The sequence below is a fragment of the Mus caroli genome, chromosome 10, assembly GCF_900094665.2.
Source record: "Mus caroli chromosome 10, CAROLI_EIJ_v1.1, whole genome shotgun sequence".
Lineage (NCBI taxonomy): Eukaryota > Metazoa > Chordata > Mammalia > Rodentia > Muridae > Mus > Mus caroli.
In genome coordinates this window covers 9,588,134-9,610,970 of record NC_034579.1, presented here as the reverse complement: position 1 = coordinate 9,610,970, position 22,837 = coordinate 9,588,134, and the positions used below count along the sequence as shown (strand labels likewise).

At 42.4% G+C, this 22,837-nt stretch overlaps 1 protein-coding gene across 9 annotated transcripts in view; it reads left to right on the top strand.

The window, feature by feature from the left end:
• The window catches only part of Phactr2 (phosphatase and actin regulator 2), a 259,681-nt gene that overhangs the window by 141,322 nt on the left and 95,522 nt on the right, over positions 1 to 22,837 (top strand). For 3 of the 9 annotated variants that reach the window (XM_021174237.2, XM_029482384.1, XM_021174238.2), the window contains exon 1: positions 5,996 to 6,097. The exons of the other annotated variants lie outside the window; for them this stretch is intronic. In XM_021174237.2, coding sequence (XP_021029896.1) covers positions 6,052 to 6,097 — 46 coding nt within the window. In that variant the 5' untranslated portion in view covers positions 5,996 to 6,051. Of the gene's footprint in view, positions 1 to 5,995; positions 6,098 to 22,837 lie in introns of those variants that run through there. 9 annotated transcript variants of the gene reach the window in all.

Genomic DNA, 22,837 nt, shown 5'->3' with positions numbered 1-22,837 from the left:
ATGTTTTACAATCGTGAGGGAGGCATCTTCTCTGAACCACTAAGTCTATGTGGAAAAGATGCCAACTAAGAAACTAGGTTCAGAGTCTTCCCTGCTGTCTTCTTAACACCTGGAAGAACGGATGCCTAGCAGTGTAGTCACTAGCACAGTAGGATGCTACACCCCCTTCCCCAATACAGTAATCTTGAGGGACTGGCACCAGAGGAGAGTGTCCATGCCACTTGTCCTCAAGGCCATGAATCAAAGGCTTTGTTCATGGGAGGTACTCCATTGTTACTAGTTCATTGAAAACATGTCTGTTCAATTAGGCAGTCTGTAGAAGGACAGAGCTAGAGTTGGTGGCAGGCTTGCTATCTTCAACACACTATTAACAAACCATGCATATTGTGCTGGATAGTTTTATATCAATTTGACACAACCTAGAGTTGCTTGAAAGGAGGGAATGTCAGTTGAAAAACTGCCTCTATACAATCCAGCTGTAGGGTGTTTTCTAAATTAGTAATTGATGGGGGAAGGACCTAACCCATTGTGGGTGGTGGGATCCTCTGGGCTGATGGTCCTAGATTCTATAAGAAACCTGTGGAAACCGGAATGAGCAAGCCAGTAAACAGCACCCCTCCCAGACTTCTGCCTCAGCTCCAAGTCGGAGCTGCTTGAGTTCTTGTCTTCTTTTGATGATGAACAGTGATATATATATATATATATATATATATATATATATATATACATATATATATAAAAGTATAAGCCAGATAACCCCTTTCCTCCCCAATTTGCTTTTGGGTCATTCTGTTTTATTGCAGCAAGAAAAGCCCTAAGTAAGACACATATATACACACATACAGATGAGGCTTTGTCTATATTTAGAGTTGTTGGTATTCTGGATATGTGCTTATCCTACATAGATTAAGGGTTTGTTGTCCCAAACACCTGGTTAGGGTCTGGGAATGTATAGTGTAGTTGCTATAACAATGATTGGACTTGACACCAAACTATTAATTTCTGTAGCTCAGGCAGCTATGGAAAGGGCATTCTGAAGGTCACGCTCTATAGATTTTAACTAGTGCCTTAAAGATTTTGAATTGTATGGCAGTTGATATTTCTAATGCTACCTGTTTTGCATATAAGATGAGGTAGAATAACTTACACATGCTTTTCCTTTTTTATGATAGAGGGAGAGATTTTGGAAAAAAAGAAATTCCAGACCCACCCCTTGATTTTTCTGGTTAAATCTTCCAAGAGTTGGCTCAATGAGTAAGTAAGCACAGAGCCTCTGCTCCAAGCCCATGGCTGAGACTAGCTCAGGGAGGGGCGGAGGCAAGGTATTTTGTTAATCCTGTTAGCTCTTGAGAGCAGACAGAAGGAGACTCCGGGAAATAAATCATATAAAAGTATGCGAACAATAGGAAAGAAAAACTTGCCTTACCGGTTAATTTCCTGCTCTGCCCAGAGTTTGTGGAATATGATCATTTCTGTTTTCCAGTGCTTGATATAAGTAGAAAGTCCAAACTTGTGAGTTTTAGCTGGGATTCTCCTTTTGTCTGGTGGTACTATGTGTCATGTTAACACCAGTTTTCTCCCACAATTATAAAATTAAAGAAAATGGAGTGGGGGGTCAGCTGCAGCCTCTATAGAGTAACATTTTAAGGTGTAAGTGCCACTTATATTTCCAGAGCTTCAGCCCAAAGTGTGAAAACCCAGAAAGCCTTCTTTTGGCCTTTTCCTGGTCACAGCTTCCTAAGGAGGCTGGCTCTTGCAGATTGTAGCCAGATTCCAAACGAGATAGAAAGTTGCACGAATAAAACAAATAAAACTGGAAGGTAGTCAGGGAAAATAAACTCACTTGAAAACTTGAAAATGTTTGCATATTAGATTTCAGTTTCTGGGTTACAAATATTCTGTTATCACGTGATTAAAATACCCACGTGAAGCATTCTTACCACTTAAAAATAAAAGGGTGTTGGTCTAGTGGCTCATAGAGGAGGAGGAACAAACACACAGTGTACTGCCTTTTAGGAAATCTCGACATGGTGCGTGCATAGAAAACAAAGATCTAAAATGATCCTTCGGACAGACAGCTTTTCAGTTTCCCTTGCTTCTTCTAAACCTTGTATCATGAGAACAAGATAATTAAAGAAACAATTCTACTTAGAAAGTTAGTAAGTTTACATTCTCTCCTTTTGCCTCAGGCAAGTGTTTGCCACAATTCCTGTTAGCCAAGGAAATGCCACTAATTTGTTAAACGTTCACAGCCAAGTCCAAAACAAGGATGTATGTTAACACTCTTAGTGAACTTGAGCATGGCCGTTTTCAGTCATGCTTGCTTTCCCCGGCCGCTGCAGTTCTCATTGCTCATGGAATTTCTGGAGAATTCTATTTAACTCTTCTCTCCACCATGAGAACCTACCTCCAAGTTCTGGGGTTGCAGTGGCTAGAGCAGATCTGACAGATCTGAGGAAGATGGAGACCCAGGATTAGAACTTATGGCGTCTGAGTTCTTCCCTATATATGCTTAAAACTCTCCTCCACTCACCAGATTGTATTTCTGCAAAGTGGACCCTGAGCTTCTAGGAGAGGAGTTTGTCATAGTCTAGGTTTGTAAGGGCCAGGTTGATGTCTGCTTTAATTTACCATAGTGCCTTCTGTCTATGAAAAGTGCGGTTGTCACTCTGGATACCCCAGATGGCTGAGTTTAATAACGCCCACATCAGACAAGTCAGGGAAATCTGAGTGATGGGGCAAAGTGTTTGAAAATCTCCCAAGTGCAAGTGCTTGGTCCTAAAAGCACACTGTCTCCCAGGGGAAATTCTAAGTAAATCCTCTCGATTTCATTTCTTCCTGGAAGTAAATGAATAAACCACAGTTCTTTCAAGGATTGAAGCTAGACTGTGCAGTGGGGGGAAAAACAGTAAATGCTATTATTCTGCTATTTTTAGGAGGGTTTAATATAAACAGCTCCTCAAATCCAGTCGTGAGGTGATTTACTGGCACCATGTGGTACGAGACAGTGTTGGTGTGCACTGAAGGTAGCACCTTCTGGTTCCGAGTCAACGTGTTCCATTGCAAGGAAGTTTTCAAGCCAGGTGACATCAAAATTTCACTTTCATAAATGGATCTTGTGTGCCTCCCTCCCTTCACACCAGTGCCCAAATCTACTGTCAGATACCTACCCGGATATCGCTGAATAAAAGATCAGTTTAGAAAGCCAGGGGGGAAGCCTGGGGCTAAGGGAGCCAGTGATGAGAAGTACATATAGACGGTTTCCTCACATGGGCAGTCATCTTTTTCTAGCATTTTCCCAAAGAGCAGTCTATACAGAAACGTCAGTGTTTTTCAGATGGCATTAAATGTTCCTAGCATCTGATCTAAACCCCTGAGAGCAAGTCCCACCACTGTTTGTCTGAGTTCAGTAAGTCATGAGTGAGACATCTGGGAAGGACATTATCTTAAAATACTTTTGTTTTGTTCTCAATACAGTATCTTACTTGTATCTCCAGCTGGCCTGGAACTCACTATGCAGCACATACAGGCCTTGAACTCATGGTAATCCTCCTGTCTTAGCCTTTCAAGTGCTGGGATTTCAAATGTGAGCCACTACGTCAAAGCTTCAAAATCCTCTTGTGTTTCACTCTCTAATCTTTATGCTTTGGACTCAAAGGGAGATTTGGGCGTTTCTGGAGACTTTCTCTCCATTCACGGGCCTAAGTTCTCTGCTATGATAAAGGTCCTTCAAACGCTGAGCCCCAGCCGAAATTCTGGGAGCAGGATGTCCCGCCCTTGTAAAGGAACCTTGGAACCCACTTCCGGCGGTTTGGTTGATGTGCTTCCAAGGTAATGTGACGGGGGTTGGAAGAGTTTCAGGGAAATATGTGTAACTTAATCACTGGTTATTACAATTCCAGATGAGGCCAAGAAGTATATCAGCCATTGGACCAGAACAAGTCTTGAATAAGTAAATGTGAATGTGCTAAGCAAATCCCCCAAAGCTAGTACCTCTTCCCCCATAAGTCTTGGAATAAGACTTGATAGAAGGGGGAAAAAACCCTCACTATTATTTCTCAAAGAGAAGAAATAGTGATAGCAGAAAACATTGTAACTGAGTTTAACACTTAGCGTCTTTAAAAGCTTCTCTTATGGGCAGAATTGACTGAGTGAGTGTCCCCCTAACAATGACTTCCTTTATCAGTAAAGCTCCGCCAGGAGCACAATAGTAAGATATCTCTCTTCTCGGCTTCCACAAACATTTTGCTCGTTTGCTTCTTAATGCAATTTTCAGCAAAGCCATGAAAGAACCGGAAATAATGGTCATTGACTTTCACTGCTGAGTTCCCAGGTGGGATGCATTCTCCAAACACAATGTGTGTACTGGAAGAGGAGAGGTGGTGTGGACGTTCTTGTTCTGATTAGGATTCACATTTTGGTTAAGCCTTTCAGTTTCATTGTAAAAAATTGGGATTTCTTGCATTTGTTGCACACCCCAGCAGCAGAGGAGCTGCCTAACTGCAAACAGTCCCCCCACTCAGCAGCAGAGGACCTGCCTAACATGCAAACAGTCCCCCCACCCAGCAGCAGAGGACCTGCCTAACATGCAAACAGTCCCCCCACCCAGCAGCAGAGGACCTGCCTAACATGCAAACAGTCCCCCCACCCAGGGTTCATTTCCCATCACCCCCAAAACAGTTATGGTTTCTTTTCAGCTTTGAAAAGAAAAGAACTCCCTACCAATGAAGAGGGGCCACTTACTTAACTCTGATAAAACAGATAAGCAAGTGTCTTTCAAAACACCAAAACAAGGTCCTACTGAGCTCAATAATACACACATAAAGGAAATGTGATTTTCATGATTAAAATAGGAAAACCGATTATCTTATAAGGTCTATACTGAACAATTGTTTTTAAAGTTCAGAGTTCTTTAGGATAAACTATAAGATGAAAGGTGGCATAAGCAACATGAACAGATTGCACTTTTTAATGAAATGTATAGGTTCAGAAAGGCATGCACATGTCCTAGTGTACAGCTCATAACAGGACATATTGATATAACTGCCCTTCTGTTTAATGTAACATGTATATAGATACATATATATTCATGAACATATGCACACATATACATATGTATATATATTGAATCTTGACCAGTCAGCTTGCTACCTATCAGCTGTAATGACAAAGCTTTTAAGTGTTTTCATAGTTTTTAGAAACTTGAGACTTAATAGCATATTATGGGAGTGTTAATTTGGGGGCATAATAGCTTGTCAGATAAATTGTTTTTGTTGTTATGGTTGTGTCTACAGTGAGTCTTTTGAGGTTTAGCCAAGCTGAGCTAGAGTTTTAGGTGGTAGAGTCAAGATACGCTCAGTTGATGCCACACATAGATCACTGTGGACATCACTGACTTGCGTTGTCCAACCTGAAGCCATTAATTTGTTTTTCTTTATTGCATTTGTTGAACGGAAGATAATTGTTAGAGAGGAAAACGCTACGCAATGGCCTCTCTAACAGGGCTGGAAATAATGGTCAGTGCTGCAAACACTATAAGGAAGGAACTAACTTTGAACAAACAAATTTTTGTAAACTAAGTACCAGTGACTAAGTACTTTAATGATTTTTTTTTCTGCCTCAACCTAAAGGATCCTTTGACATTGAACCTTGACAATTAGAGGGAGTTTTTCCGATAGCCCTCCTGCCTCACAGGGGGTGCGGGCACCCAGCCCCCCACCCCCAGCGTGCAGCTGGACCAACACCCCTTACCCCACACCCTCACCTCGGGGCTCTGCTCTTTCCAGCTCCTCAGCTCCCTGTCGCCCTTGCCCCCCTCTTTTCTCCCGGTGACCCCTGACCCCAGCTAATCTGCATAGAGGAATGACAGGCATCCGCTGGGCCGGCTTGGCGGCTGCCAGGGCCAGGCGACCCGCGCGCGCGGGGAGAAGGTGCGGGGCCTGGCGGGCGCGGGCCGCGATGAGCGCGCGGGAGGCCGGCGGCGAGCGGACGGGCGCGCGCAGGAGCGGAGCAGCCCGGTGAGGCGGAGGCGCGGCGGGGCGGTCACCCGCCATGGGCCAGACCTCGGTGTCCGCGCTGTCCCCGCAGCCCGGCAGCGGTGAGTCCCGGGCCAGGCCGGCGCCTGCAGAGTCCCGGTTCCAGGAGCAGGCCCCCAGCTCCGCGCGCGTGCCCTGGGCTTTGGTTTCTCTCCAGTTAACTTGGAGAGCCAGAAAGTTCCGAGAAACGCCATTTGCGCACGAGTCTTGTTTTGAAAAAGGGCGAAACTTCGAGAGCAGGAGAAACATTCCCGCGGGCTCCCCCTCTTCCTTAGGCTTGGCTTTCGAACAGACTAGAACTGAATTCTTTCAAGCTTGTCAACTGATTTATGGTTTGTTATTCGGAGCAGAAGTGCGGCTTGCTTTCCCCTTTCCTGGCAGGATGCTAAATATTTAATAACTACCCCAAAATGTGTAATTGGTTCAGATGTACTGGCTTTGTTTATGTTACACACATAAGCCATAGTGTTTAGGAAAGCATGTGTCTTGAGGGGTAAAGTTTGCTTTATGGAGACGTGTGCAACATTTCTGGGCTACAGTACTATGCCTCTTTTACAGTTTTCTTTAAAAAAAAAAAAAAGTAGAAGAAAGGAGGGTAAGCAGTCTGGCTTTGTCCCATGTACCAGGATAAACAATTGCTTGTCCATACATCACGTGACTGGACAAGGAACTAAACCTTCAGAGTATGATTTTGAGATGCTCCCAACCGATGATTTCTGAAACACGACCTCGTAGAGACCATGCATGTTGAACACCGAGTGACCACTGATGGACTCTTAGGTTTTACAGACATAAACAGGATCTCACAGAAAGGAAATGACAAGGCAGAGAGGAAGGTTTATGAAGTATTCCAGGATGTTTGAGTAGACCGAGCTCTCCAGTCTCAGCACCCCACCCCACCCTACCCCGCCAGGTTTGTGCAAATGCTACACTTCATTCCTCGGACTACATAAGCACTGTTCGGGCTTAGGCTAAGGCCCCCAAAGAGTGACCCCTCTCCCCTCTGCAAGGGAGAAAAAGCCGAATTCAAGGAAGCTTATGTTCTCCCTTGCTAATAATGATGTGGCCGCGTTGCTCTGGACATCAAAAGACTTCTTGTTTATGGCTTTTGAGTGTTTTTTTTTTTTTTTTTTTTTTTTCTTTTTTTGGAGGTGGGGAATGTTGATAGGGCATGTTGCTTATAAGACTGTTTGGTCTATTATAATGAACTATTTGTTCATTCTAAGACTATTTGGTACAAATAAGACGGGCTTTCTTTTGTCTCTTTGAAGGTAGTGTGACAGTTTTTAATCAAAGCAAGAATTGTTTTGTTTATTTGTTTGTTTGTTTCCTCACTGGCAGAGATAGAGTTAAATCATTGTTCCAGTGTTTGGGAAGTACTGTCCTGATTTTTAGTTCCTTTGTCACAAAATATTAGCAGAGTGAATTATGAAGAAGTAAAATTTGCCTTTACATAAATCAAGGAATAATACATAAGTGAAGTCTGAGGAAATTTGAGTTAACACCTGTGAGGTAAACAATATGATGGAGAGAGAGAGAGAGACAGAGAGAGAGAGAGAGAGAGAGAGAGAGAGAGAAAGAGAGAGAGAGAGCGAGAGAGCGCATACTTGGTCATGAAAGATATTTTAGGAAGCTCTCCAAGAAAGCTCATTATATTTAAATTGCAGGTTCTAGGTTCAGCATCACACAGTTTTGTGTAACTGAAATGGCTAATCCATACTTCATGAATGGAGCCTTCTTTGGTCCTGACGTGTCAGTTAAGGAAGGGTTGTGGTTGTGGTGTGAAAATGTAGTCGTTTTCTTGTGGTATACACTTGGGATCTCTGTCAGAGGTACTCGGTTTCCCAATGGTTTCACTGGTACATTCTAGATGACCCAGAACAAAACAGCAACTAAACACAGCAAGGTGTCCTCCATTTTATTCTGATGTCTTTGCCCCGTCTGAGCTACTTTGCTGGCTTTTCAGATGAGGTTTGATCTCAGGCATCAGTGGCATAAATTTGTAGTGGTCACCAGAGATTACAGTGCTTAAATGGGTTCTTATCATAAATGCTTAGAGGGGCAAAATCTTGAGGAGTGTGAGGAATGCTAGCACAACGTTCCCAAGTTCATATTTATCAGCTGTAAGAATCTACATTGTTACCAGAAACCAGTTTGCATTTCCCTCTTTTTGACTTCAGACTTTCCTGAGACTCTCAGCTGTGGGCTACATCTAGTTTTCAGGGATTCAGCGGATTATTAATAGCTATGTCTGACAACAGGGGATTATAAAAATAGTTTTATTGACATATAATTCGCAAGCCATAACATTTTCCCATTGAAAGTATATAGTTTATTGTTTTTAGTATATTTGGCTTGTGTAACCATCCATCCCCATTCACTAACTCTCTTCCCTGCTAATAAACATGAATCTATTTTGTATCTATAGATTTGTTTATCTGGAATGTCTCATGTGAACTGAACCAGTGTGTGTGTGTGTGTGTGTGTGTGTGTGTGTGTGTGTGTTTAATGACTGGCTCCTTGGAGTTGGTGTGATGTTTTCAAGGGTCATCTGAGTTGTAGCATGTGTCGGTATTTCATTTCATTTTATTGCTAAATAATCACATTATTCTTTCATCATGCGTGTCTTTATTCAGCTGGGTACTATGAATAACAGTGCTTGAACTCCAGGTAGAAGTTGCTGAAGGTATGTTTTTATTTCTCTTGAATCTATAAGTGGGAAGAATTGCTGGCTTGATTCAGGGTTAACCTTTGAAAGGGCTCAGTTTTCCAGAGCTGCCTCTTGCACACATCCTCGTTAGCTGTGGATGCAATCCCAGTTTCTCCATCTCCTTGTCCAACACTTGGTGTTGTCTGGTTTTGCTTTAGCCATACTCATGTGTATCGGTGTGCTTTTCTCTCCTTTTAAAGGTCTGTATTATTTGCAAATGTTTTCTTCCATTCCCTGGGGCTGCTGCTTCTAGCACATAGTATAATTTGAAGTTCATCTTTTAAAAGTTCTGATGGTGTCCTATTAATTTTTCTTTTGTTCTTGGTTTGTGGTGTCATGTCCAAAAAAGACCATTGCCCAGTGAAAACCAAGAACATTTATGGCTTTGTTTTCTTCTAGGGGTTCTATAGTTTTTACTCTTATCCTTAGGTCACTGATAACGTCTGAGTTAATTTTTATATAAGGTACAGTGTAGAGTGTCAGCTTCATTCCCTGGTCTCTGGATATCCAGTTGTCCCAGTATTTGTCCAAAAGGTGATCCCTTCTCCATTGAACTGTTGTGGCTGAGGATATAGCTTAGTGATCAAACCCTTACCCAGCATGTTTGAGACCCTGGGTTCTACCCCAAGTACAGGAGAAAGACAGACAGACAGACAGACAATAGGATGTTAATAATCTATCTTGGCAGTCTAGTAGAAAATCAGTTGACTATATAATAAGGGTTTATTTCTGTTCTCTCAGTTCTACCCAGATATCTTTTTTCATGTCTCTAATACAATGTCTGCATTACTGCAATTTGGTAGTAAAGTTTTGAAGCTGAGAAGTATGAATCTTCCTATTTGAATCCTTTTCCAGATTCTTTTGTCTATTCCATCCCTCTTGTTATTTGCTTATGAATTTCACAGTCAGCTTGTCATTTTGATATAAAAGCTGGGCTTTCTGACAGGCATCATGTCGATCCTGTTTCCACATTGCCATCTTCAGATGGATCGTAATCTAGTCCATCAAAACAATCTCTTAATTTCTTTCATTTAACTTTGCCTTCTGCTGTCTACATGCAGGTGTGTGTGTGTGTGTGTGTGTGTGTGTGTGTGTGTGTGTCTGCACGAGTCTCTGTGTGTGTTTGTGGTACGAACACATGCGTGCACATGCACTTATGGAGACTGAGGGGCAACCTCAGGTCTTTGGGAGGTCTGTCAATCTTTTTACTTTTTTTGAGACAGAATATCCAACTAGCCTGTTGATGGCTGAGTCAACCAACCTGGCTAGCCATTGAGCACCCTGTATCCACCTGCCTCTTCTTCCATGGTGCTTAGCTCCTACCACCCGGACCTCTTTGTGTGGCACTGATCACTGAACACCAATCTTCCTGCTATGCCTCACATTCTCTATTGACTTACTTGTTTCTCACGCCCCTCGTCCAGCAGTTCTGTAGGGGTTTTTTTCCACATTCATTTTTTTGGTTGTTAAATTAATTCTATGTATTTTTTGCTTATACTATTATAATGTTTATTTTTATTTCACTCAAATATGTTCCATTGATAGTATTTGAAAATATAAAACTTTATCTTTGTATATTGATATTATATCTTGCTGAACAGATTTATCCTCCTCCTGGGTTTTAAATGGCTTTTAATAGTTTTCTGTATTTAAGCTCATACTATGTATGAGATCTAGATTCATATGAAAAGAGAGACATCTTACTTCTTTCTTTCTGGTTTGAATGATACTTTTCTTCCCTGTCCAACAGAGACTCTCGAGTCCCATAGCCAACAGGAGTAAAGAAGGAGAACATGCTTATCCTGTGGCCGAGTCTGAGGCAGGGGGATATCCAGGGCTTTTCAGCTGTAAGGGAGATGATAAAGACTTCAAGAGTGCCTTTATAAAAAACTGTTCATTGCTATTTCTAGTGTATGAAGTCTTCATCATGACAATGTTGGGTTTTGTTAATGGCTTTTTCTTTCCCTACGAGGATGTTGGAGTGAATTCTGTTGCTTTATTTTATTAATACAGCATGTGCCATTAAGTTGGAATTGAGGTATTAATCTAATCTCGCCTCCCCGGGATAAGTTCGTCTGGACATAGTATAGCATCTTTTCTGTGTGGTGCTAGGTTAGGGTTAGTAGTGCTTAATTGAGAACTGGAGTCTTTGTTTCTAAGCACAATTGAACCAGGCATGCCTTCAGTTAGGGTGGATCCTTTGTTCTGTGGCCTCGTGCCCTGTACCGAGCACAGTAGATAGAACACAGGAAGTATTTGCTGGGTATAGAAATGAATCAACAAACAATATCCTCAATGAACAGTCTGATGACTTTAAGCCAGTGATTATATGAATGAAAGATAAGTATTGGATTTAAAAAAATTCTTTCCTTTTTAACTTCAAGAATTATGTTAGTCTGCCTCTGTTGTGTTAAGGGGAGTGTCTTAATCTAATAACCATCTCTCCTCATCTTTCTGAGCCTCACTTCATCTTCATTGTGCCGTAGACTTATTCTTAGTAATTCTGCTCCAGTCTTTTGGGTGGAAAGGTCAGGAGATGCCGTATCCCATCCTTAGGAGTCAAGTGAATGAAGCAGACAGGGTCATGGTAGGTGGGGGTAAGAGCTACCCCTCCCTGTGTTCCTAAGTCTACATGTTTGCTTAAGGTTCCTACCTTATCCATTCTCCATAAATCAGGAAGACTAGGAAGAAACATGAGAAAAAGTACAAAAAGAAAGGGAGTTTGTTCCTTTAGTGAAAATAGTGTGCACATGGTCAAAGTCAACGAGACACTAAGATTGGTTATAAGAATGAGTTGAAGTTCCTTCTCGTTCCCCACCCACTCCTGCTCCTGATTTATAACCCGGAATGAACACTGATTTTCATCCCACACTTGTGTGTATATGTCTTCATCAAAACAAACAGGACTTTGTATATCTACTGCTAATTCCTTTGAATTTTTTCACATAGTATGACTTGGAAATATGTCCATACTAATTTCTTTAATCCTGTAAACACATTATATTTTAGTTTACAAATGCTTAAAATTCTCCTGGAAAAGAACCCTGTATTTTCATATTATGCTTATATATCTACATTTCTGACCTCTCTCTCTCACTGCTGTCTGTCGGTTGGATCTTTCCCCATATACTTAGTAAGAAATAGAAGTTTAGTTTCAATATTTCTCATAGAAGTACTTTAAGATTCATGAAGTCAGGTTGGTTAATCCCTTTCTTCCCTATGAATTTGAATTTCCTAGCAGAGGGTTCCATTGCTGTTTAATCCCTGTGATTTATTCTGGATTATGATGAAAAGATGTGGCCTTGCAAAAAATATCTGTAAGCCTGTCTTGCTCCTCCAACAACACAATTATACACAAGTTTTATCATCAGCAAGTTGAAAATGGAATCATAGACCTAAAAAAAATTGTATTATGTATGGAAAGTTGCGGTGATAAGAAAAAGGTAAACACTCGGAAAAGAAAGGCTCCAGAGGTTTTTTGGTTTGCTTGTTTGTTTGTTTGTTTGTTTCTCGAGACAGGGTTTCTTTCTGTAGCTCCAGCTGTCTTTGAACTCACTCTGTAGATCAGGCTAGACTTAAATTCACAATGATCCTCCTGCCTCTGTCTCCTGAGTGGTTAAGAGTAAGGAAGTGTGCCAGCATGCTCAGCTGAACAGTCATTAAAAAAAATACCCAGCATCTGAAATAATTACAGTCTCACTATGAGCCACGACCTTTTCTCAACACTTTCCTTGAGTTAGCTCAGGATCTATAAGGGCTTACTAACTAGTATTGTATCTCATTTTATAGAAGAGGAAACTAAAACACAAGAATAAAGTAACTGGTCCACAATACAAGAAGACATAAGAGGCCAATTTCCAGATGAAAGTTTAAGCAATAAGTGAAAAAAAAAGGGGGGGGGGAGGCATTGATTAGCTAATGGATTGAGTCAGGGTTAAAATGAATAATCTGCAGGGCAGGACTGTCTTGTGATAATTTAAACTAGTACATGTTAGTACTAGTTAGTACATGAGAGAAGTTTGAGACTATATACTTAAAACCTTACAAGGTGCCTACAAGCAGAACTAGCAGTTATACTTGTAGAAGTATTTTGCAAAGACATTAATGCATCACTAGAACAATATAACAAAGCTCCACATTAAAAGTAACTTAGGAGTCAAAATGCTGAAAGATTTATGAGACCAGTTGAGACATAGGCATGTTATAGAAAAGCTAGTTAGGGCCTAGAGAGAGAGGGCTCAGTGGGTAAAAAGCATACGCTGCCCAGGTGTAAGGATCTGAGTTTGAACTAGAACCAGAACCTATATAAAACCCTGACCTGTAGTGTGAACACGGCTGTCTTTGACCTCTACACTTGTGCAGTGGCTCACTACACCCACGCCTATCCCATGAATGTACATGTGCAGATGTGTGCACACACACACACACACACACACACACACAGACACACAGAATCATTTTCAAAAGATTCTAAAAGTACTTTTTAAATGACGATCATCATGGTAAGTACCAAAATATGAAAAGTAGTGTTCATAGGAACTGGTGCTTCTTGGAGGTATTGTGACCTCCATGGCCTTTCCTCATTTAGATATGGTCAAAGTCAAGGTTCCCGTGGAAGCTGTCTGAGCTGAACATCCCAGAAGTAAGACACATTGGCCCAGAGCCAGTGTTACCTTTCATCCGTAAGCATGGACTCCCAGTTCGGCGTTTGATACTCTTGCTTTTACTCGGCCTTATTTATCTAATGGAGATAGCTGAAGTGCCGCCGCAGGCACTAATATAACCATCGTCCCCCAAGATTTAACTTCTTTCTCACTTTGAGTGTTTTTTAGTTTTTATTTTGTTTTGTTTGTTTGTTTGTTTGTTTATCTGTCTATTTGTTTGTTTGTTTTTTGTTTTAGGCAGAGTATCACTATATTGTGTTGGCTGTCCTGGAACTATGTAGACCAGGCTGGCCTCAAACACAGAGATCTGCCTGCCTCTAGTTCTTTAGTGCTGGGATTAAAGGCATGTGCCACCAAGCCCCCAGCTTTTCTCTCTCACTTTTTTTTTTAAGATTTATTTTATTTATTATATGTAAGTACACTGTAGCTGTCTTCAGACACCAGAAGAGGGAATCAGGTCTTGTTACAGATGGTTGTGAGCCACCACGCGGTTGCTGGGATTTGAACTCAGGACCTCTGGGAGAGCAGTCAGTGCTCTTGACTGCTGAGCCATCTCTCCAGCCCCTCGCTCACTTTTCAAGATAGAAAACAATCAGAAATGTGGTTATCACTTCCTCCACCCTGGTACCTAGCTCATCAGATCTGGCTACGGGTGGTGTCAAATGTTTATAGTTTGAATTGATTTGATCTCCAGCAGTCTGAGACCACAGTAAGCAGCAGCCAAGTGCAGCTTTCACTTCTTCTTACCTGGTGCACTAAGAAAGGCAATAAGCTTTCATTGTCAGGTCTGTGACTTAAGCCTCTTCAGTTCCAACAGAGGGGAAGAAAACGTTACATGCTTTCTTTGGAGTCCTTCAGAGTTAACAGGAGACTGCTGGCTTCTATTCTTAGGAGGAAAAAAAAAAGATTAATATTTACTGAAGACTCAACTGATCTAAAAGTGATATTGAGGTAAAAAATAGCTTAAAAAACAAACACGCCCATTCCTCTTCCATTCCCCCATCTGAAGCAGAGGGAACAAAAAAACAAAAAACAAAACAAAAAACAAACAAACAAAAAAAAACCCCGAATAGCACTGTGGTTCAGTGGGAACGTGCAAATAGTGTTGCTTACCAAAAGGTTGCTCTGACCATTATCATTTATACTTATAAACTACCCTTCCATTTATTTTCATTTCAAGGGATGGAATATTTTTTTCCTATAATCCTTCTGGCAAGACTAACACTGCAGTCCTTAATCCTAAGGAAATGTGGGTTGCCAGAGAGAGAACTGAAGTGCTATTTTGCTAAAGAGTATCCTGGAAAGCTTTGCTGCTATATGCTTCATTGCAGATCCCTGCAAGCTAGCTTGGTTTATAAGGGGATATTAGAAGGCAGAAAAGAGTGGCCCTTTATCCAGTCAGTCCCTCCTGAACCAGTTATTTGTAAGGTGTTATGCTGAGCTGTGGGGAAGAAACCTACACAGACCTCGCCTACAAGATGCTTAATGGAGCTATAGAGAAATGAGACCAGAAGAGAGGGCGTTGCTAGTGGTCTGGATACAAAAATCAGGGTCAGGGCCAAAGCAGTATCTAATCAGAACAAGGGGTGGGGGCGTGGGGTTCCCAAGTGGGAACCACTGAAGACATCTTTTGTTTAACCAGAGAAATTGTTACAGTATTGCTTTGCTTGAGGCGTGTGCCTGCTGCCTTCTGTATAGTATAGGTTTCACAGGGACAAACTGAAGGCTGGACCAACACCAGGCAGGCAAGAGTAACCCAGCAATGAGACGCTTGATCCTCAGGGTGTCTGGAGAAGGGGGCAAGAGGATGTCACCCATTTGAAAGCCACTTCACAGTGAGGGTGCCGTGCCTATTTGACAAAGTTGCTTGACTACTTCATGGACATATGAAAGGTAGCACACCTAAACAGGAGGCTTGATTTTAGACTCCACACCAGCACTTCCCTTGACTTGCTGAATTTCTTTAAGTCGCAAGCCTAGGGGTGGTCATCCTTCCGAGTCTCCATCCAAAACCATCCCAGCCGGTAGTTTTCATTCTGCGTCTACCGCCACCTGCCAAGCCCTACTCTGCTACTGCCTGGATAACTACAGCAGATCTTTCCTCTGCAGTTGGTTTGATGCTTGACAGCTAAAGCCATTTTTCAAAAGCATACTTCATGTGGCTGTCCATCTCAAAACGGTCCTGTTGTACTTAGAATGAAATCCAGACTTCTCCATCTGGCCCCCAAGGCTCCGCACAATCCTAAGTGATATGTGCCCCTTCTGTCTGACCTCTCTCTTGGCCCTGAGGAGGGTCTCCCTTCTGGTGCCATTCTGCCATTCATTTTATCCTCCCCACAGACCTTAGCAGCCATGGCTCCCACTGTAGGCTCTCATCACTGGCTCTGTAGTTTGATACCTGCATTCCAGATTCTTCGCAGAGATCCTCCCTGCCTATCCAGACTGGTCCACTGCTCCCATTCCCAGCCCCCAGCTCCCTCATGGCTCCTAACACTCAGATGGCCTTGCTTCTGTGCATTTTTTCCATGTCTCCTTTTCTCAGAGTAGTAGCTCCCCAAGCTGAAGGACATTCTCTCTCTCTCTTTTAATATATTATTTATTATTATTATTATTATTATTTTTACATTTCAAATGTTATCCCCTTTCCTGGTCCCCCCCCCCCCCGCTCACCAAGCCACCCACTCCCGCTTCCTGGACCTGACCTTCCCCTAGACTGGGACATCAAGGAGCTGAAGAACATTCTTTTATGCAGCAGTTTATCTATCTTGTTTGTAGTTCTGTCCCTGACACAAAACCTCCCTGTGGACAAAATGAATAGCTGATTTCGCCTGGCCATATGTTCCCAGAGCGGTAGGAAGACATTTAGGAAGCAGCTAAGAAATTCCGAGTGATGTCTGTCCATCCTACCCTGTGTACCTCTGGTGTCTCAACGGCACCCTTACGATGATACTTACTCTGTGGCTCAGTCTCCTGACCCCCCAGAGTGGAAACTAAACATGTGGGGGCCTTCCCTTCCTTGCCGTCACTTCAAGTGGTGTCTATTCTGTTCTCCCACTTCACCCTGCTCCCAGCAATCTTATTTGGACTTTCGGTTAGCTGAGGAGTCCATATAACTTAAATAAGTAAATAAATAGCCTAGTCACAGCTGACCTCTGCTTGCTTTCGCTGTCCAGCATAGCATTTGTACCCTTCTTTTCATGTGCTGTGTCCTGTACTCTCACCCCACCCCAGTCTCCAATTAGGTCAATTTCTTCTCCCTCTATTTGAATACATAGGGCTCTTCTCCAGTTTGCTCCGGAGGGGTTTAGTAGTAGGCCTTTGCCTCCTCTGTCTGATTCTCTCAGATGGCTGGATCCCATGTCATACCCCGTACATCTTCTTCCTGGATCTGATCCTTTGATTTGGCAAAGCCCACAGAGACCATCTTGAGGGAGACTTATGGGACCTATGGGGGGGGTCTTGTGTTAGAGAATGCCTTTCCTTTGTTTCATGATTGGTTGATAGCTTGGCTGGGACTTAGGGTAGCAAGAACAAATCTGCTGCAGTTAGCACAGATACCAGCCACCCTTCCAATCAGCTGTGACCATCATTTCCTCTTATGTAGAAAGACTTTAATTTTAGTTTTTGCAGATAGTGTTTGAACTTATTTCAAAAGGCCTTTTCTTCTCGGATGATTGTCACATGGAATCTCAACTTTGACCCTACTTATTGCAATGGCCTTAAAAAAAAACAATGTATGAAAGTTTAAAAGTCTTATGGATAAGTAGACTAACTTAATAAACATGTTTGCTATACTGACATTTTAAGAAAGATTCTGTTTTGAGCTCTGTGTAGGTTTATTGTAACTTCCCTGCATTTTCTCAGGGTACTACTGCCTTTTCAGAGGCCAGGTCCTGGTGCACAGTTGGCGTGTTGCACCCTGACAGGTGACATTTTATAAACTCGCCCAAGCATGGGATCCTCTCCCGTGCTCAGTAGGAACACGCGTTTCTTGTCTTCATGTTTAGATCCACTCCAGCTGAGTCTTCTAGTGAAGGGTCTCAGGGTGAGGTTTCAGTAACTTTCTGAAGACTTAAAGTGAGACATGATCTCTGGAAAATAGTTCCAGATAAGAGTGCCTGAAAGGTGGCTTCGAGTTAGTCTTCTCTTCACTGATGGTGTCTGTCTCTCTTTACGTGAGGCAAAAGGGACAGTTCAGAGCCTGTTATCCTTTACGTGCTGTCCTGTTGAAACTGGTCATCACTAATCTCTACTATCGAGGAACAAATCTTCCCACCTACAGGGACAGTTTTTGGGTTCTAGCAATAATCTTATTGCCAGAAAGCATTTTGTTCTCCTTTATATTTTGTTACAATCACAAGTAGCCAAGTAGTTGATTTCCCACAACAGAGTTGAAGTAACCGTGTTACATGCAAAAGTAAGGTGGCTACAACCCCTAATGAAAAGCCACAGGCACAAGTTGTTGCCAGTCCATGAGGAGTCCTAGGATCTCCACTGAGCTGCTGCGACATGCCAGCTGCTTACTGAGGAAAGCTAGAAAGCAGGGCACGGGGGAAACCAGGTGTTTAGTATTGAGTAGGAGGAATTGCAAGGAAGGGTGTTAGTAAAAATCTATTTCTAAGAGGCTGAGCCCTTTGCCCTGTTAGAAATGTGGGCAGTGTTTTTGGAAAACTCCAAGAGGAAGCAATCATTTATTCAAAAATTCTTTTCATGTGTTCCTTTTTAGACAGTGTTTGGCATTTTCTTTTCGCCCTCTTTCTGTACTTCAGGAGTTTCTTTTTGGTTTTGTGCCTATTTACAGTGCATTGCTCAGCGTGAAGCAAATCCCATTCAGTCTTAATCAGGGCTCTTAAAAAGCTTTCTCTAAAGAATTGTTCAGCTTCCCCACAGAAGACCGTTCCTGTAGTTCAAATTGTTCTGGAGTAGGAGGTAGCTCTCTGCTTGGGAGCTACTTTTTGGTGTGACATAGTCTGGCAACAGCCAGATAGTTAGCAGGATGAAGAGAGCAGCCATGTTGGCTGGGTTAGGACCACGGCTTCCAGTTTCATCTATTCAGAGGTTTTGTGCTTTTAAAAATTTCTTCTGTCCCTGTGAAGCTGACTTGTGCTGACATGCCCAAGTGTTTATGGAAGAGCTGGGTGAGGATGGAAAGCTGGAATAAACCAGAACAAGTTCACTGAGCCCAGGGCCTGTGTTCCTGTTGGCCTGACAGAGCTGCGCTTTATTTTCCTACAGCCTCTGAGGCAGGATTGTATACATATGTGCATGGCGAGTGTTCTGTTCCTTGGAAAATATTTGACTGCCAGGTTTTCTTGTTAAAGCAAACATGAAAAAAAAAAAAAAAGCAAAATCAAACATGAGATTTTTTTTTTGAAAGAGTTTAGAACTGTGTACTTTAAAAAACTGAATCCCCTTCAGACATCCAACCACAAAATGTCAGAATACATGTATACCTCATTACACAAACAAAGATGTTTTAGTTTATAAAACCATTTACAGTGTTCATAGAAGAAGCCTTTTAAAAGCCCTTCTTGTCCCCTCTTTTAAATGAACTGAGGAATCGGTGAGGTTGGAAGCCATGTGACATTTTTGGTCTACCATCAACATGTTAATAAATAGCCTTACAGATAATAATAAGTATCTGTATGTCTAATAAGGTTGCCTTGAAAAATACTGTAGCCTCAGTGGCTTCAGTGACAGAAAATTAATTTCTCATAATTCTAGAAACCAGAATTTCAAAGTCTAAGGTGTCAAGAGAATCATTTTCTGCTGAGGTTCTCCCTCCTTGGGCTCTCCTCTGGCCCTCCTTCTGAGTCCTTCTACGGTCAGCCCCTCATTCACACTTCTGTCTAAGTACACTTTTAAGATGTCAGCCATATTGGATGGTCTTATTTTATCCCAGTTACCCATTTACAAGCCCTGTATTGAAAATGGTCACAGACTGAAGTCCTGGGAGTTAGGCTGTCAGCATGACGGTTCAGCCCATGACAGTGCCCTAAAAATCTGAGCACAGCTACAATCATCAGTAATGTCCCACCAAGATACCAGGTCAAGTGACCTAATTCTACTTTCCTTCATTTCTGTAAAATTTGATAGGATAGGGATGTCAGAGAACGGTGGTATTTAAATAAAGACAGAATAAGAATGTTCTTTCCGTAAGATGTGGCAGCCCCGTTGAAGCACGTTGGTAATTCAAAGATGCTGCGTTTGTGGCTGACTATGCTGGAACTCTGTCCATATGCTTTGTGCTCCCAGCTTTGTTTGCCTGTGGGGTGGTGCTAGGGATCAAACTCAGGGCCTCACACAGGCTAAATAAGATTCTTGTCACAGAGCCACATCTGTGGTTTCTGACCCTCTGCATTGTAAAACACCTAGTATGTTTTCCACAACAGTGTCTAATGTCTTCCACGTTTCCTGTAGGTGTTCTATTTGTGCTGTAACAGAAATGGAGATAGTGTTCCATAGGTTAAAGACTCATTTAACATAGAAACTGTCCCCCAAGCTGTTTAAGCACAGCAGTGAGATTAGACACAACGGGGTTCTTCCTTGCTTCTGGAAAAGCTTTCAAAAATCTCCAGGAACTTCACAAATGACTGAATTTTACTTTTATTTTGTGGTGTGTGTGTGTTATGCATGTGGGTGTGTCTGTAGGTCAAAGGGCAACCTCAGGTATTGGTCTTTCTTGTCTGTTGCTTGCTCCTGCATCTGTGCACTACGCTAGCTGACCTGGGAGCTCCCAGGAGTTTCCTGTGTCTGCCTCTCAGCTCCCATTGGAGCACTGAAGTTACATATATTGGATACCATGTCCAGCTGTATGCAGGTGCCAAGCATCCAAACTCAGCTCTTTGTGCATAGAAGTCAGGTGGTTTTACCAGTGAGCCGTCTTCCTTGACCAAAGGACTTACTTTTATAGGCATCTCTTAGACCAGGAATTTCCTTGAAGTCAATCAGACCTTTGTGTGGCTGAGAAGCAAAGCATTTTCCAGAACTCCATTCAGGAGCCTGTTATCTTAGGCCCTGACTTGAGTCCATGTTAATGGTGAGGTTGAGCATCGGAGTGAGGATGCACAGGTATTCTTAACCAAGCATCCGTGTGTGTTCATCTCTATTGGTTTGGTCTTTTTAAGGCTCTTTGAAGATTAGAGTGTGCTGAGCGCTCAATCTGAGGAAGGTTAAGAGTCACAGAATGTTGGTGTTTTCCCAAGCAAGAACACTTTACTAACCGGGCGTGGTGGCGCACGCCTTTAATCCCAGCACTCGGGAGGCAGAGGCAGGCGGATTTCTGAGTTCGAGGCCAGCCTGATCTACAAAGTGAGTTCCAGGACAGCCAGGGCTATACAGAGAAACCCTGTCTCAAAAAACAAAACAAAACCAACCAAACGAAGAAACGAACAAAAACACTTTACTCGGCTCTGAGACTCTGTTTCAGATTCAAAACTTGGCATCCCAAAGCCTGCAGATAAGGTCCGAAATACGGTACAGGGAACCGAAATCTTAAGAGTTGCTTCTGAACCTACAGTGCTGGTACAAACTTAGGTTTACTGCTGGATACTCCAGTCCTAGGGACAGAGGGAAGGAAGAGTGCCAGAATCGTGTTAGATCTTTGAAATTGAAGGGTACATAGTTAACCAATGCGTTAATGAGTGTTTCTTAGCCAGTCCACTCCTGTAGGGGAGTTCTTCTGGACTTAGTCCTATATGTGGCCTTAACAGGTGGCTAAAGTTGGTGGTAAAGTAGCTGAAGTTAACGGAATCATGAAACAGAAAAAAAATTTTTTCCTTTTAGATTTTGACATTCAACTTATTTGGAAACAAGAGTAAGGTGCAACTTCCTTATGTTTGGCAGCTGTAGTAACGCCTTGATAAAGTACAAGCTTTTCAGAAAAGCCAAAGCAACAATGGCCACTTGTATCTGATTAGATGTGGACAGTTCCTGATTGGGTTTTTAGCTGGGTTGATTAAGTGCTCCACTAACTGAGTGATCAACCAGTCTTTTGAATAGAAAGAGTAACTTTTATTGTTCCTTTTTTTCTTCTTTAACTTTTTGTTTCCCCAGCCTTGAGCATAACAATGAATTTAACTACTTCCCAGCCAGCGGGAAGCAGAGCCAACCCTCTTGCTGTTGTAGGTGATGTCAACTTTCTCTCCTGGTTCCTTTCTTTAATTGAGGGCCTTTACTTCCCAGCTGGTCTTCCCAGGTCACAGTGGTTGTCTTGAGAACCCTGGGGAGTGTGTGGGGGGGGGTCTATTCAGATGGGTGTATGGGACTCTGTTTTAGAGTGTGTTTTTGGTCTCCTGGAGACTTCTTCTACAAGAGGACAAAAAACAAATATCTTTAAAAGAAATTTCACTGCCCTGAAGATTCTGGGCCATACCCCACACTCCTTTCATTCCCTCAAACTTTTCGTTGGCCCCATTTCTACTGGCTCACATTTATTATTCTTGTGAACTCCAGCCATACGAAGACTCCACGAGGTTGAATTACTTACCTAAGGTTAGCAGTTAGGAAACGAAATCTCAGATTATTCAATTTAAATCTTTCCGGGTCTGGAATCCCCTGTTTTTGCCCCTATCTTCCTCACAGGTCTGAGTTTGTTCTAAAAGTGGTCATCTCTTGGTTTCTAAAACATCCAAAGTCATACAGGGTTGCCAAGTAGCTGAAGGATTGAAGAAGGCAGACCATTCGCTGACTTCTTTGGACACTGTAGTGTAGAGCTAAGAAGCAGCAGACTAACTTTCAGGAGAGGAGAAGTAGGGAGCTCTACTGAGATTCTGTCAGAAACTCTGGGCCAAAGGTTAGTCTGAAAGAATGATGTTGGGCACATTATAGTATATTACCAGCCATTCACCACAACCCCAGAACAGCTTCATCTTGGAGATCAACATATTTCTCAAGTACTTAGTGACTTAAAAATCAAGTATTGACTTGAGCCACCCATAATAATGGGAAAATGAAATTTTAATTTAAAATACAGTGTGCAGTTGGGTTTTCTTTCTTGGTTGTCTTGTGAGATTCAGAGTCTTCTGTGTGATTCCTTGCAAAGCAGAGACACCAAAGCGAGGTAGATTCCAGTCCCATCTACATCAACAACCAAAGCGAGGTAGATTCCAGTCCCATCTACATCAACAACCAAAGCGAGGTAGATTCCAGTCCCATCTACATCAACAGTTTGCCTTTGTGTTGATCTTTTTAGGTTAGAAAATTTGTGATATTAGAGTTTCATACTTGAGTTCTGTGTTTACATAATTTCCACTTCTCCCACTCCAATTCTTTCTAGTTTCTCCTTTCCTTCCCTTCCCGTCCCTTCCTGTCCCTTCCCTTCCCTTCCCTTCCCTTCCCTTCCCTTCCCTTCCTTTCCCTTCCCTTTTTTCCCTTTTCCCTTTTCCCTTTTCCCTAGTCCAAACAAGCCAGCAGTGCCCACAGAAAAG